This window comes from Athene noctua, chromosome 15 (genome assembly GCF_965140245.1).
Source record: "Athene noctua chromosome 15, bAthNoc1.hap1.1, whole genome shotgun sequence".
NCBI classification, from domain to species: domain Eukaryota; kingdom Metazoa; phylum Chordata; class Aves; order Strigiformes; family Strigidae; genus Athene; species Athene noctua.
In genome coordinates this window covers 18,981,103-18,996,653 of record NC_134051.1, presented here as the reverse complement: position 1 = coordinate 18,996,653, position 15,551 = coordinate 18,981,103, and the positions used below count along the sequence as shown (strand labels likewise).

The window sequence follows — 15,551 nt, the reverse complement described above, 5'->3', positions numbered from 1 at the left end:
CATATCTGAGCCGCTGGCCTGGGACGGCACTGAGCTACCCAGGGTGGGAATAAGGACATTTTTGACTCTGTGGCATCCTGGGAGGACCACAAACTCCTGAGCAAGCTCACCCTCACCAGAGACCCTGGTTCCTTGCTGTGTGGAGTTCTCTGCTGGCTCAGTCCCACCCTCACCCCATGTTTCACACACATTTTCAATCGCCAGCTCAGCCCACGGACCCGGCCTGGCCATCCCATCTGTCCCCTCCCGTGCCGCTGTGAACCAGGCACAGGCGCCCACCCGGCCCTGCCCCGGGAGAGCCCAGTGCTCAGGACGGGCTGCACCCGAGGCCTGGGGGACCTGGGTGCCCGGTGTCCCCTGCCCACCTCCAGCATCTGCAGCTGCCACCTCCACCCATCCCAGCTCAGACCCACCAGCTCCCCCCTCCTCCTGCCCGAGGCTGTGTCCACGTGGTCCCCGCTCGAGTCCCACCTGCCCTTTGCCACCGCTGGTTTCTATTTGCTTTTCAGGTTCCTTGGCTCGGGTCTCTGCTTCTCTGGGGTTGGAGGACAAGGTCTCCCCCCGCGCCGCTCCCCCCGTCACCGCCCTGGCAGCGCTGGCCCTTCGCAGTGCAGGCAGCTCGTTCCCGCATCCATTCCCACATCCCTGCAGGAAGGTGACTCCCCCCCATCCCAGGACAATGGAACCTTCCCAGGGTAAAGCCCAGGGGACCCTGTCAGCCCGGGACGGCCGTTTCAGGGGGGAGCCACCCCAACTGCTAACTCCCCACGGGAACCATCACCCCAAAACCAGGCTCGGGCCAAACCTGCCCTTGGAGCCTTCTCTGCTGCCACTGCCCTGGTGCAGCCCCAGCCCTGGGGGGAGGCAAGGGCTGGGGTCCCAGTGGGGTCCCAGTGGGGTTCTGGGACCAGCCAGAGCTGGGAACATCCCTGTGCTCTTTGTGCTCCCCCTGGTAAGCGTCGCAGTGCAAATATCTGCCGGGTTCTTTGAAATGAAAATAAAACTGATAAAAGTCGGGCAAATCCTCCACCCCGGCCCCCGCTGCTGGCCCAAGCAGTGGCTCTTTCTGCCGCCGAGCCGGCTCCCGCAGTTATAAATACATTATGTATGCCGGTGTCCGTCGGCCAGAGCCTTTTGTTGATGCTGAATATGTCCTGGCCAACAAAAGTGGACTGGATTAGCCACAGTGGATTAAAAGATTTTCTTCTTGGAGTTTACCTAATAATATAACAATTGACATAGAAGGTCTCTTTGAACCCTACACGACTCTCTTATTTTACCATCTGTGAGTTTGCTTTCCGTGCCGCTGATGGGGCGCCCGTCTGCCGGTGGTGCTGGTGGTGGGAACGCTGCCTGGAGCTGAATTTGTCTCTGAGCAGAAGAAAGCAGCCCGTGTTTGAAGGGAGGCAACGGGAAGGGCAAAGTGGCACAACTTCTGTCCTCCTGCCTTTGTCCTCGGCCCTTCTGCTGGTGGCACCAGGCTGGCGCTGCTGCGGCGCGGGGAGGGAAGAGACCCAAGGAGTGGGCTCAAGCGGTGGGGAAACCACTCGCTCATCTGCAATTCGAGGTGTCCGGAGAGGTCCCGGCTGGAATAAGCTCCTTTATTAAACATGAATTTTGGGAGAGTTGCCGAACTGTGAGCCAACGGAGTTTGCTCGTCTCGGTTTCAGCCATTGGGCTCCGGCCGCCGTCCCTGGTCTCCATTGCAAGATGGGTCAGGCAGCGGCAGCAGCGACACCGGGAAACATGGAGGGCAGCGGCAGCAGGGGAGGAAGACTCCCCCCACCATCCTGCGGCGCCGCCACCGCTCGCCCCCTCCTCCGGCACACCCCGGCGTCCCGGCCCTCGGGCTTTGATCTCATACGGGGGGGCTCCATTCACAAGTCTTTCATAGCAGCCTTTGGAAATACCCGTCCTCAGAAGTCGCGAGTAATGAGATGGGGAAGACGACGAGCAATTTAGGCGCCGCTCTCTCGCTTGCATTTTTTTTTTTATCTCCATCTCCCCCCCTTTTTTCCTTTTTCCCCCCCTCTTTTTCTTTTTTTTTTTTTTTTTTTTTTTTCAAAGACACTTCTGGAGCAGCGCCGACTTTGTGTGGGATTGCCGCACCACCCCAGACCTGCTGGGGGGGGGGGGCAGGAATATGGGGCTCGTGCCTCCCAGCTGGGGGCCTTTGATGAAGCTGCTTTGCGAAATTTGATTTGAAAGGCCTACGATGGCAATTTGGGGAGAATGGTGGAGCCTTTCTCCACCCGCGTCTCTTTGTCTCTTGCCCGAAGGGGGGTTTCATTGTGGGTGCCGGGGCGAGGGGGTCGGGGCGGCGGCGTGGGTGGGGTGGGGCGCTGGAGGGGACCGCGGCGCGGGAGAACAATAAGCGGGGAGATGGGGAGAGTTGGGATTTCTCACCTGCCCGGGCGTTCGCAGTCCGCCATGACGGGAGCAGCCGCCCTGCTTGCCGCCGGCCGGAGCACTTTTTTTCCCCAGACTCTTGAACCTATTTCCCTTTCTTGGCAAGTGCGTGGCTGGAAGATGGGAATCTTTACTTTATATTGCAGCTTGGGCTTCCCAGCCTGATTGGCTGCAGCCAGGACCAAATGCTGGTCCTTCCATCCCATCGTCACTATGGCAACCGGCCCCGTTAGGCACCACCGATTTACTTATAATTGCTGGGTAAATAGTCAAGACAGGCCGCTTTCATCCCGCACCGAGAGATTGCTCTTCCTTGTTGCCTATTTTTCCCTTCTTTTTTTTCCTTTGGAGGAGGAAGCCCTAAAGAGCAGCGACACTTAAGGAAAACTCTTTGAAGGCTGTTGCAGAAAGCAGTGCCTCCCCCTTGGCCAGCCTTTCCCCGTTGCTCCCGCTGCACAATGCCTCGATGCCAGGGCTCTCCTGCACTGTTGTGCAGCCCTCACCATCCTCCTCCTCCTCCAAGGCACAGCGCTGGGTGGGGGCACATGACGCCTCATGGGTGCAATGATCTGGCCATGGTGGGCTCTTGGACCAGGCTGCCAGCCACCACTTCTGCCTTTCATGGGGATTTCACGCCGGTTCATCCAGAGAGCCAGGACGGGGCTGGACGTTCCTCCATCGCCTCTGCCCTCCCTTCCCCACTGCTGCCACTAACGATTTGTGTTCACAGCGTGTGGGGTTTCTGCCAGGGCACCAGCACTGCCCGGCTTGGCCGGGTTGTGCCCCAGCTCTGCAGGACCTGCTGGCGCTGCTGGCTGGATGAGGAAGCTCATCCCTCCGGCCACGCTCGCCCCTGGACGCTGGGATGCTGGGGCACCCGCTCTGCCTCGCTGCCTTCATGCCTAGCCGCTCCTTGCCGGGTCTGTGAGGCACGGAGCCTCTCGTTACTCCTGGACGGTGTTTAATGATGATGGACACAGTGATACGTGGGGTCTTCTTGCCAGACCCGTGAGCGTGGACCAGGATTCGTGCTCAGGGCTGGGTAGGTCCCACTGAGGAGAGACAAGTGGGAGCGTGGTCCTGGCCCTGACCTCATGGTCCAGGGATGGATGCTGCAGCCAGAGAACAGTAATGGGTGCTCAGCCCAGCCTCGTCGACTGAAACATCTGCACAAAACCCACAGGTGCTTCTGTCCCCACCCGTCATCACGGGCACTGGAGAGCAATTCCAGAAAAATGGGAAAAAAGGGTCTTTGGGAGAATCTAAGGGTGGGAGAGATCTGGGGAAACTCTCATGGGCGGCAGGGTGAGCTTGAAGGAAAGGAAGCCAAAGCCATCTTCCCATTCCCTCCTCACAGCCATCCAGAGGGAGGAGTCCATCAAGGTGGCTGCAGGAGGGGCACTGGGAGCCGCTGCCTGAGTCCTTGCTTTGGTGGGAGAACCAGGGGAATCCCACCCTGCTTGCTGGGGAGCACAAAGACCACAGATAACACCGTGAAACCCGCTGACGAGGGAGCAGCAAGGAGCCGTGGCGCTAGGAGGCATCTCCAGGGCTTCTGAAGGAACCGGGGGATGAACCAGCTGATCCTCAAACAGCCCAACCTACCTGCTCCCGGAACGGGCCGTTTGGAGCGTGGCAGATACAACAACATCTTCCTTTTCACCTATTCCAAGGAAGCCAGGAAAGGACAGACCACTCACTCCGAGAGCTGTACCAGCAGAGATGCTCCTGAAAACAGACTTTGTGGGGAGCTGAGTAAATACACCCTACATGGGAAACGGAGCTGCCTCGCCAAGGGAGGGCCTGGAAGGTGTCAGCAGCAACGTATGTGGGTGGTGCATGCAATACAGCCCTGGCGCCTGTGCAAAGGGCCGGTGACAGGCTTGTCACCGAAGGCTGCCAGAGAAGTGGCGCAGCCTGCGTGAAGGGGCTGGCCGGTGCCTGGAGCAGCTGACGCAGCCGGTCCCGGTGCTGGGCCAGCGGGCAAACAGCCCGCCTGGGTGCCGGGGGCTCCTGCCCCACTCCTGCTTTCTCCATTTTAAAGGCAGCTTCTCTGTGAAGTGCTTCGGAGCTTGGCTGAAAGGGGATCGCTCGCTTTCTGCTGAAGACAAGCCGGTACCTCTCCAGGTATCCACGGGCCAGGGGCCCACCCGGCCCCGTTGCCACCGCTTGGGGCTGGGGACAGGGGCGCAGGCGCTGAGGCCGTGGAGCCGCGGCAGAGCTGCGCTGCCCTCCCGAGCATCCTCCGGTGGTTCCCATGGTAACTCCTGGCTCACAGGCTCCCGAGCCAGCAAGGTTTTAGCCGCACGCCATCACGGCTTTAGCCACATGTGCCCACCGGCTCGCTCTGTGCCACCATCCCAGCTCCCGTGCCAGGGTCTCATCACCCTCCACCCGCCCTCCCGCTGCTGCCACCCGGGACACCCTGGTCCCCTGCAAGGTGCTCCACAAGCCCCCATAAGTACCTTCACCAGAGCCCTGCAAAGGCCTTAATTTTCCTTTTTTTCTGCAGCATATCATACAGAAAGCAAGGAAAAACTGATAGCAGGGGAGAGGAGCACAGCATTCATGGGAGAGAGGGGAGCTAAGCAGGACAAGGGGTCTGTGTATGGGCGAGTTCCCACCTCCACACTGTGCTGGCTCTGCACACCCCAGGACAGCCTGGCCAGGCAGAAGCCTGCTAGCCCAGCGCCTGCATTCGCGGAGATTTCCCCCAGTTTTTGCTGCCAGTGCCCAGCTCCAGTCCCATGCTTTAAAATCAGTAGTAGAGAACTTTTGCAAAAAGAAAAGGCCACAATTAATGATTTCTAGAAAGAAAACCTTGCAGCAAGACTTGAAATTTGATGTCAAAGAGACCGAGAAGTTACAATGTGAAAAAGAAGAGAAAGTACCAGGTACAGCAAAGTCTTGCTCTGGGAGTCAGAGTGTGACAAGGCTCAAGTCCCAGAGTTGGAGCAACGCAGCTTAAAGACTTTCAACCACTTGAAACCACCCAAATCCATGCACGGCTTACAGGAGGAAGGATTTAACCAAACTCAGGTCCTCAACCAGGCTCAGAAGCCAACGGACAACATTCTAAGGTATAAAACGAGCAGACACACAGATAGTGATGGGCTACTGGGGATACTGGGGCAGAGTCACCCCACATCCTGCTGGGTGGGTGAGACTCAGCTGTGAAGGTCCACCCGGGTCTCACGGCACAGTCAGGAGGGGTCCGTCATCTCAAGGAAATTAAGATGCCTTGGAATGAGTGGGCAAGTCCCCGTGTGGATAGATACCTGGTTAAAGCACAAAGCGGGTGTTCTGCAGCGGCGCGAAGGGCAGGGCAGCTCCCCAGGGCACTCTGCACAGTTCAGCATTCCTCCAGCTGCTGGGAAAAGGAAGCTGATCGGGTTTGCTGATGATACCACCTTGATCAGGGCGAGAAAATGAGGGTTTATGAGGAGGAGCTGCACGAGCACCTTACAGGACTGCCTGGAGGATTAAACAGCAGGCAGAGTTCAGCCTCTGTAATGAAACAGAGGGAAAAATCCAGCCTGAGCGTACGACAGTGAGCTGTCCTCGCAAAAAGGAACAGACTACTTCTTGCATGGATGAATAATCCAGCACTAGCTAGGAAACACCAGCACGGTGCTGGATGGCTCTGACACGTGGGGTGAGGATGGAGCTCTGTGAAATGCCTGTCCCATCCCTCGTGCCAGCCCCAGGCTGCCCCGGACCCTGAGGCCGTCCCAGGGATGAGCTCGGTCAGTCCCAGCCCCGGCCGTGCCAGGAGCGCTGCCGGAGAAGCCCAGTTTGTGGCTGTTCCCTTTTCCCTTCCATCTCTCATCCCACAGGCTCCCTCCAGCACTTTTTGCCCCAGCATGGGACACACATTCCTGGGGACACGGTGTCCTGAAAGGACCTTCTCCAAGCAACCATGTCCCAGCGTACCTGGAGGCCCTGCGAGCACAGCTGGGCTCCCATCTCAGGAATGCCATTTTCTGCATTTGTCAGAGTGCTCTAACTGGCCTGAAACAGCACCATTTTCAGTGTTACCATGGCGATGGCTGCCTGGTGAATGTGTGCAGTGGAGATGCACATGAAGGGCAGAGTCCAGCCAGGCAAAGGTGTCCGTGGCCAGTCCCCAGCTGGCACGGCTGCCCTCGCACCCCGCAGCACTCCCCCCTGCAGCCAAGGAGCCCAGCCTGAGCCCGTGATGCGCAGCAGGAGCTGTGGGTGCAGGTAACCCCACATCCTGGCCTGTGCTCCGTGTGCCCAGCACCCCTGGTCCAGCATCCCCGTCCCAGCTCAGCCCCCTGCTGTAGGAGAGATTGCAGCAGAACGTATCAGGGAATAGATGCTTTTGGCAATTAATGCGTATGCGTATATAGGTTTTCTGAGGTGTTTTTTTTTCCTTATGACTCCTTACAGCACAAACTAAGCTCCCCTACAGATCTGCCCATGTTCCTCTCCACCAGGCTCCAGCCAGGAGCCTGTGTCTGGCCGCAGGCTGGTCTCGGTGGGCTGCCCCGAGCCCTGCCCGCAGCAGAGCTCTCCGCCGCGCCGGGAGCCGCGGGTCTGCCGGGACATCGGTGGCTGTGCCAGGGCCAGGACGAGCTGGGAGTTGGGAACCAGCAGCACTAGAAAACCCAGCAGTCACCCAAAGAGAGCTGCCGGGTCCTTCTGGTGGGCACAGCCAACTGCCACCCAGGGCCAGGGGCCCCCCGGGCCCCCCCAGGGATGCTCAGGCAGAGCCAGGCTGTTTCCCACTGCGCTGGGCTCCCAGTGATCCAGTGTGTGGCCAATGGCTCCATCCCACCATTCCTGCCCACAGCCACTTCTGGGGGCAACGGCTTGGTGCACGAGACACTTCCCTGGGTGGATGGGAGAAGAGGGAGCACGGCACACGGCCGCAGGGCTCCCCGCGGGGTGGGGACCATGCACACCCCGCGGGAGGCAGCGGGGAGCAGGGCGGTTTCTCCTGCCCAGACAGGGCCCTTCCCCTCCAGCCAGCACTTGGTAGCTGGTTTTCTTCAGTTCATTACTCATCCCCTCTCCTCAGGCTGATGGCCGTTCTGCAGGGAGCTTCCCAAGGTGGAGGAACTACTAGAAACTGCATCACAGAAAAAGTGAGGCTGGGAGGAGCTCCGGAGGGCTCCAGCCCCTCCTGCTCTGAGCAGGGCTGGCCGCAAAGCTAGAGCAAGTTGCTCAGGACCTTGCCCTGCCCTTTTGAAAACCTCCAAGGGTGGAGGTGACACCACTCCTCCAGACCCTGTCCCACTGCTGCAACACCCTCCTGGGGAAGTTTGCCTTACACCCAACGAGCATTTCCCACAGCACTGCCCGTGGCCTCCCGCCCTTGCCCGTGTCTCTCCGAGATGAGCCTGGCTCCATCCTGATCCCAAAACTGCAGAGTGACTTGTCACAGACGTTACTCACCGGCAGAGCCAGGAGGATGTTTGCCGTCGTTTCCCTGTCGCCTCGAAACATCCCAAAGCAAATCCCAAGCAGCGAGCAAAGCTGTAGGAGCGAGCACAGCGTGTACCCCACAGCCACAACCGCCCTCAGCACCCGAGTCCGGAGTTTTGGGAGAAACGGGGTCCTGCTGATTTGAAAGCAAACCGCAGTGATATTTGAAAGGCATTTGCTGGAATTGCACAAGTGTGTTTCTAAATCTCATTTCTTCTTGAGAAATGTCACAGGACCGGGGCGGGGGTGACTTTCAGGCTAAGTTTTGGTGTTTGCTGACCAGGTTCCTGATGATTCACAGAGCTCCTAAAAACCACGTCCCTCTGCAACAGCCTCTCCAAACCAAGAGCCTCAGAGCCACAGGGGAAAACACAGGCTTGGCTTCGAGAGCAGGGAGAGAGGCAGGGACACGCTGCTTTTGCTAATACTCCCAAAATATTACTTCTGTTTGAGGAGAGACTTTTTTTTTTTTTTAATTTACAAGTAAAACACTATCTAATTCCTGAACGTAAACGAGTGAGAAAATAAGTTTGTTGAGAAACATGGCCTTAACCTCAACTCTGTTTTGGATCAGTGACCACAACTTGCTGGGAGTCACGAGCCAGGCAGACAAAATTCAAATGCTGCTTCGACACCAGCTAACACTGACTGTGGAATTCCCAGCTGTGACATCAGTATACATGTCCTGCTGCTGCAGAACAGAATTAGTCCCGCCATCCCTACCAAGGCTTTTCCAGTTAATCAGAAGATTTGTTATTTTGGGAGGGATTGCCAATCCCCCTCCACAACCAGCACATGGGCCCAATTTGCATGTTTCAAGGGGCACTTTCATTTTTGTGGCAGGCTTGCTGCGACTACAAAAGAGCATATTTTTGTTACCCGTGGAATGAATTAAGCGGGAATTTCTCAGTCCTGGATTGATCACCAATCATGATGATATGTGCATGCGTGCACCTCCCAGCCCGCCATTCCATGGCTTTGTCCACCAACACCTGGAAAACTGCCAAGGCTGGAGATCCCCCTCGCCACTGACCCGTCCTGGGCTGCAGCACCCTCTGGGGGAAGGTTTTCCTCATCTCCAACCCCAGCCTGACACTTTGTGGCCATGTCCACTCCTCGTTTCGTCTGCCACAGCCATCCCTCCCGCTCCTCTGTTTGACCAGTGAAGAGACGAACACGGGGCCAAGCTGTGGGGCTGCGGGTGGGTGATGGGACACTTTGCACCTCTCCTTGGGCCCCCCCGGCCGCGGGGACACAGGGAGGGGCTGTCACCGCTGACATGCCTGCGGCAGGCGGCCTCCCCGGCTGTGACTCCGCAGGGCAGCTCTGGGGAGCTGAGGGCTTTGCAGCCAGTGGGGAGCCGTGGCACGACGCCCGGGGTGCTCCAATCCCTCCCCTGTTTGTGCTTGCAGATGTGCCGCTGAGCAGGGCTCCCCTGCCACGGGCAGGGAAACGCGGGGCTTGAGGGAAAGCCTCGGGCAGAGCGCTATGGTTGGGTCTGGGTGACCAGCCCCCTTGTCCTGCCCCATCAGAAGTCCTCCCGGCACTGGCTGCAGCCCCTGCGCAGGAGAATAAAACAACCAAGCGATTCTGCAGCCAAGATGTCAGCTAGCAGCCATCTCACCCAGAAAGCATCAAGAGACCAGCCTGCTGGTTTGCCTTGGGATTTTTTCCTTTCATTGCTGCCTTGCTGAGATAATTTTTCACCGTTCCCCCTTCCGAGCAGTCTCCACTGCTACCCCAGCTTTATCTTCAAATTCAAGGTGACCCCGGGCAGGGCTCGCTGGCATGCTGGGACTTGCTGTGCACGCCTGCTGTGGTGCTCAGGATCCTCATGGTGGTTGGCATTAGGCACAAGCGGTGCCTGGCCTCAGGCCAAGGCTGGGGGCTGGTGACCTCTGCTGCAGCCCGAGGCAGGGCTTGAGTCTGAGCTGTGCTCAGCAGCCAGGCCCTTCCCCGGCCCGAGGTGGATTTGCAGCCTCAGGCCAAGAGCACCCAACTGCACCTGTGGGTTTGTGGCCTGTGGCTTCCTGGGAACACGTTGTCATGGCAAGCTACCAGCTCCTCTGATTGCCCTTGCTAGGGCAGCGAAGGAACCCGGTATCTCCAGATTGAGCCGACCTAGACAGGTTTCCCACCACCACCCCCCTACAAGCAGAATCAAGCTCTCTGTGGTCAGAGCTGCAAGTGAACAGGTGTAAAAGCCAGACAGGTCTAACACGGGGCCTTGAGCTACTCCTCCACCTCCTCAAGGTGACCTGGCTGGCACTATCACAGTCCAACTACCCCGAATGCTGCGTGGGGACTCCCTCCCCTCCTCGAGACAGTTGCCACTCCGCCCAGCTGAAGGGTGAGCCAGCCCTGCACGCTTGCAACTTGGCTTTCTCTGAAGCTGCAGCACCCCTGGTCCGCAAACAGTTTCCAGTTTTCCTCAAGTCAGCAGAGTATCTCCATGAGAGCGTGTCCTTCGTGGGAAGCTCCCAGCCACATCCTGCAGAGGTGTAGGGAAAGGAGCAAAGGGAAGGTTTCTCAGCAGAGGCAGGATGAAAGAACGGAAGGCTCCAACTCAGAAGTCAGCATTAACCACATCTCCAGTAGCTTTTCCCCTTGGAAACACTTGCAGTGCCCCTGTCAGCACCCCCAGCGGGACAGGAGCTCTCCCCCAAGTCTGGCCAAAAGCTCCTGCTACCCCTCATCACCCACAAACCTTCCCGAGGCAGCAGATCCTGCAGGCCGGGAACGCGTGAGGGGCAGCACTGAAGAACAGAGTCAACTCCGAGGACAGGCAATACCAGCCGCGCAGCCAGAGCTCTCCCCAAGAGATACGGCACCACGCAACTGGAAGATAATTTTACATAACTAAAACCTACTAGCCCCACAGACAGAGACGGAGCTGGTAATTGCCCGCTCAGCCAGCCCAAACAGCCCCCTCACTGCCGAGGGGCTGCGAGGCACCCAGGGACCCCCAGCCAGACCCACACCGGCACATTCCAGTAAAGCCACGGAGGGGGGCCGGGACAGAGGCACAGTGTGGGGCTTCGCTCAGAGCTGCATTAAAATGCATGAGCTGTGCTAGCCCTTAATGATGAGCAGAGCTGTCAAACAAGGAGCTTGTCCTAGCTAATTATCTCTAACGAGGGCAGAGTGTCAGGGTCCCTGAGGAGCTGGGCAGCAGCTTCCCACTCAGCTCAGTTGCAGAAGAGGGAGAAGATAAGCAAATGTCATTGTGCTGGCCCAGCTACAAAACCATTAATTAGGCAAATGTGACCTTCTGTGCCAGTTTGCTCTTGAGAGCCTGGACTCGCCTGAGCCAAGACATACAGGCAGGCTGGAAACACACCAGCTTTTGACACCCAACCCATCCCCTGCAGCACGGAGCCTCCTGTGCCTGTGCAGAGCCAGCGCAGCCCCAGTCTGGCAGCCCCTGACCAACCAGCCCTACGAGCCAGGGGCTGCACAGCTGTGCCACACTCACCTGGGGGCTCAAATACTCCTTGCAAGGGCTCCAAACCATTCCCAGACCCAAAAAGCAGCAGTCTGGTCTTCACGAAGCACCACCATTTAAATCGCATTCACCTCAACTACCTCCCTCGTCCCTGGCCACCATTACTGCCCTGCAACGGCTCTGTGCCCACCCAGCGACCACCTCCGCAGCACCCCATCCCCAAATATTTAAGGCAGACATTAAGGCACTGAGAATTTCCACTCCCCTGTGGTCCTGCTCCATTCCAGTGCAGAGGGGACCAGCTGCACACTGCTCTACAAGCCCAGTTTCTCTCTCATCACGGGTCTTGTGGCTCAGAATCAGACACTACACGTGCTAGCGAGGGGGAGCACGTCTCATCCCAAGACACGGTGAAGGCAAAGTCTCTTCTGGGGGCAAGTGTCAATCCAAAGATAGGGCTCACACGAGGTCCAGACTGCAAGCCCTGTGCTTGTCCCTCACCTCAGCACTGAGGGGAAAGGGAGGAGAAGGCTGGTTTTACTCCAGCCAGAAACCCACTGCAGGAGCATGAAACTTAAGGACGACAGCAGTGACACACAGCACCGTTCGTTAGCGTGTAATTATGGTAAATGCCTCCCTTGTTGCCAGACAGGAGCAAAGGCTTCAACACCCACTTCAACTACATTTTTACTAAAAAGATTTCAAAGTCACCAATTTCAAACAGAAACAGTGCTGGAAGCACCCAAGGGGTCAGGGTGAGCTGTAGGGCCAGTGACTGCAGCGGGGGAGCTCAGCCCCACGTGCTGGCAGGCACTGCCTGATGCTGGGGGCTCGGGGTCACGCTCTGGGGGCACAGTCACCTCTGCTGCAGAAGGCTGGGGATTGATCTAAGTTACACCATCACTGTGTCTCACAGGCCCTGCTATAACACACTAATGAGCAATGAGTATCAGAGAAAACTTTTCTGATATTCATTCCCAGAAAGCATGTTCATTTTACATCATGACCAAGCTCTCAACAGCAGCCAACTACTCGTACAGGCAGAAGAACGATATGAAGTCAGTCTTACAGGAACACTTTGAGGCCACAGGCCAGAAATTCTTCCCTCAACCCACAGGAACGGTTCCTCACTGAATTTAGGCTGTTGTTAGATTTCAATAACTGCAATATGCTCCTGGGCATGCTCTTCATGCATCCCCTTCCACACAAGCGTGGTTCAGACAGAAGACTCACTGAACCCCATAGCCTGATCTGCAGCAGGGCTTTTGCTCCAAAGGTTTCTTTCCTTCTACTGCTTCTGCAGTTCCTGTTCTTTCAGTTGGTTGACGAGCTCTTCAGCATACACCTTAAAGAGTGGGACAGGGTCCTGAAACAAAGCAGAGGATAAGCCACTTAAAAGGAGTGAACCTGAGCAGCATCAAGGGGTGAAGCCTAGCGGAGAGCCCAGGGACCTAGTGCTGAGGGCGTGCTAACAGTTAAAACCAGAGGAAGATGCAGCCGGGTTTTTTTCAGTGGCTGAACAAGTCAACCTGCTTTGCTGCTCCTCAGCTCTGTAACACTGCCTCAAAGATGACCGGCACCTGCGTGGGACATTCATCAGCTTTCTCAGTTCTGCCTGCAGATGAGAATCATCAGTAGCTCCCAGGGATCCCTTTCCTTCTAAAAATGCTTCCCTCCCTCCTCACACTGCCCTCAATGAGAGCTGCACCGAAGCACGTTGAGGGAACGTACCCCCTGATGAAGCTGGAGCCCCACAGGGTTCAGGGCCCAGCACTGCCTCATGCAGTCAGTGCTCCGGACCTTTCGTTCCTGCTGCAGCCAAAACAGGAGCAAACAGATCTGGGGGAAACGTCATCAAGCGACCCCAGGAAAGCCTTTTGCCCCAGCAGCTCTCTGGTGCACCCTCCTCTGCACGTCGCTTCTAACAAGGGAGCTGCAGTGACAGAGGGTCATGGACTGCGTGGGCCCTCGGCTTGTAGCCACGTGTCCCACAGCACAAGTACAGCAGGTGGCGACCAAAGGCAAAGATGTTCGCACAGCACCAGTTATGAGCCACCCCCCTAAATAGCGCTCTCCTGATTGGGGGATCGAGTTTACAGTGCACTTTAACCTAGTCCCAGGTTTTGGGCTCCCAATTTTAACCAGGTTCATGTGGCTGTCCGGAGTTCCAGGGCACCACTTCCATCACCCTGCAGTGCTCAGGCTGTTCACATCAGCTGGACGTGCAGCCTAATACAGCTAAAGACACCTCGGTGCTAAGCACTGTCTCAGAAACTCACCTTTTTTTCTAGAAGCCTCTGTTTTTCTATTGCTTCTTCTAAACTCAAGCCAACCCACTCAGCTTCTTCTTCTGGGATTGTAAATTCCTGTGATAAAAGAAGGAGCAGACGGTAGAGTCTTTCCAGGTGACTAAGATGCAAATCCTCTCCACACTCAACTCTCACAAACACGTGATCTAGTGCAAACGTTACTATAAACAAATCTTAAAACACTGTTCCCTCTTTTCTGGCAACCAAAGTCCACTTCCCTTCTCTCCTCTTTCCTTAGCCAGGGTCCTGTTTTCTTCGATCAGCCACGTGTGTTGCTGTGTTTCTCCTCTGTGTAGTTCTGGGGTCGTTTCTCCACACAACTCCACGGACCATGGATGCTGGTGGTGTTTCTACGTTGGCCACCACCACCAGCTGCACAGAACTAAACCACACACAGGCAGTCTGGACTCCTTGCTGCAGTATCAGCACAAATGCTCGCTGCTGTCAACAGTGCCAGCTCCTACCAAGTGCTTATTGCAGACCCTTGCTAACCTCGATCACAGCAATACGTGCTTTTGTCTCCCTAAATGAGCAGGACAGAAATTAGCAGCCCACGGAGAGACAAGAAAAACCCGATAAATGATGTTCAGATCTTTACCTACACCCTTAACACAGGAGCATTAACACCGGTTTGTGTTGTGACAGGGTGATCAGGGCATTATAGTCTGCACAACCAGCAAACCTCACTGCAGGCACCAGGGCAAGAACTGCAGGCCAGGCACCCACCTGGTACTTATTGTAGATGGCCTCTCTTCTGGCTGGATCATCAGGATGCAGTTTAGGATCCCGCCGTGCAAGACGAAGCAACATCGTTCGCTTCAAATCCATCCCAAGCTTCGAGCACATATTGGCTTTTGGAGTCTGGAGAGATAAAGTCTGATGTTCAGTTGCACCAAGAGACCCGCTGCCAGAGAGCACACGAGTCTATCAGCACGCAGACAACACTGGCAGTTTATCCACACGCTGTAGAGGCTCTCGTAGGGCCACACGTTATGAAAGGAAAAGGTCTCTTGGATTTATCCTACAATTTATCTGAGTGTAGTTCTGGTCTTTAATACCAAGGGCTCCAGTCAAGCTTTGGCCAGGCACTAATACATTAACAGCAGCCCCTGGGCGAGGGCAGCGTGGGGCCGGACCTGCCCCACGGCACCTGCTGCTCAGCGAGTCCCGCTGGGCCTCACCTTGAGGATGTAGAAGTCAAAGCCGTAGGCCTCGTCGATGAGGTCCAGCGTCCGCATGGTGACGGTGATGGTCAGCGTAGCGTCGAGGATCTCGCTGTAGAACTGCCGCCTGAAGAGCTGCGGCTTCCACGTCTTGGGCAGCCTGGTGGAGAGCTGGGCAGGGCCCGGCCGTCAGGGCCCGCGGACGCGGCCCTCCCCGGGGGGTGCTGCTGCCCGCCCGAGCGGGCCGAGGCTGCACCAGGAGCCGCCCGGGACGCGCCCCGGTGCCGCAGGGGTAAGAGGGTGGCCGCTGCCGGCAGGCCCTGCTCGCCCGGGGTCCCCCCCCCCCCGGGCTCCATAACACCGGCCCGGGGTAAGGAAAGCCCGCAGCGCTCACCTTGTCGTTGCGCGCATATCGGAAGCCGCGGATCCAGCCCTCGCCGCCCCAGAGCCCCTCGTCGGCGGCGGGCGGCATATACACCGGCACCGGCACGTCCTGCACGCGCTCCCGCTCGCCGGTGCGCGGGTTCCGCCGGTAGCGCACTCCCAGCGGCCGCCAGTGCACGGGCGTGGGCGGCGTCTCGTCCTGCAGCGCCGCCAGGTAGTGCTGCGGCAGCCGCGCGCACAGCCCCTCCCGCAGCCGCAGCGCGGGCCAGAGCCGCGGCGCGTACCGGTGCAGCGGCATCGCCCGCCCGCTCCTCGCCTCCGCCCCCCGCTTCCGCTTCCGCTCCCAGCGGCCACCGCGGCCGGAAGCGGGGCAGGAGCCGCCGCTGATTG

At 57.6% G+C, this 15,551-nt stretch overlaps 1 protein-coding gene across 2 annotated transcripts; it reads right to left on the bottom strand.

Annotated features, from left to right (window-relative positions):
• Positions 1 to 11,905: 11,905 nt before the first annotated feature.
• On the bottom strand, positions 11,906 to 15,506 carry MRPL28 (mitochondrial ribosomal protein L28). Of its 2 annotated transcripts, XM_074919186.1 has the most exons (6): positions 15,172 to 15,506; positions 14,796 to 14,948; positions 14,341 to 14,475; positions 13,585 to 13,671; positions 12,607 to 12,671; positions 11,906 to 12,192 (listed from the first exon to the last, which is right to left on the bottom strand). In XM_074919186.1, the coding sequence occupies exons 1-6, from the start codon at positions 15,457 to 15,459 to the stop codon at positions 12,162 to 12,164; spliced, it is 759 nt and encodes a 252-aa protein (XP_074775287.1). In that variant the 5' UTR covers positions 15,460 to 15,506; the 3' UTR covers positions 11,906 to 12,161. The 2 variants fall into 2 exon arrangements, with proteins under 2 accessions (XP_074775287.1, XP_074775286.1); XM_074919185.1 differs by having other exon boundaries at positions 11,906 to 12,671.
• Positions 15,507 to 15,551: the final 45 nt, after the last annotated feature.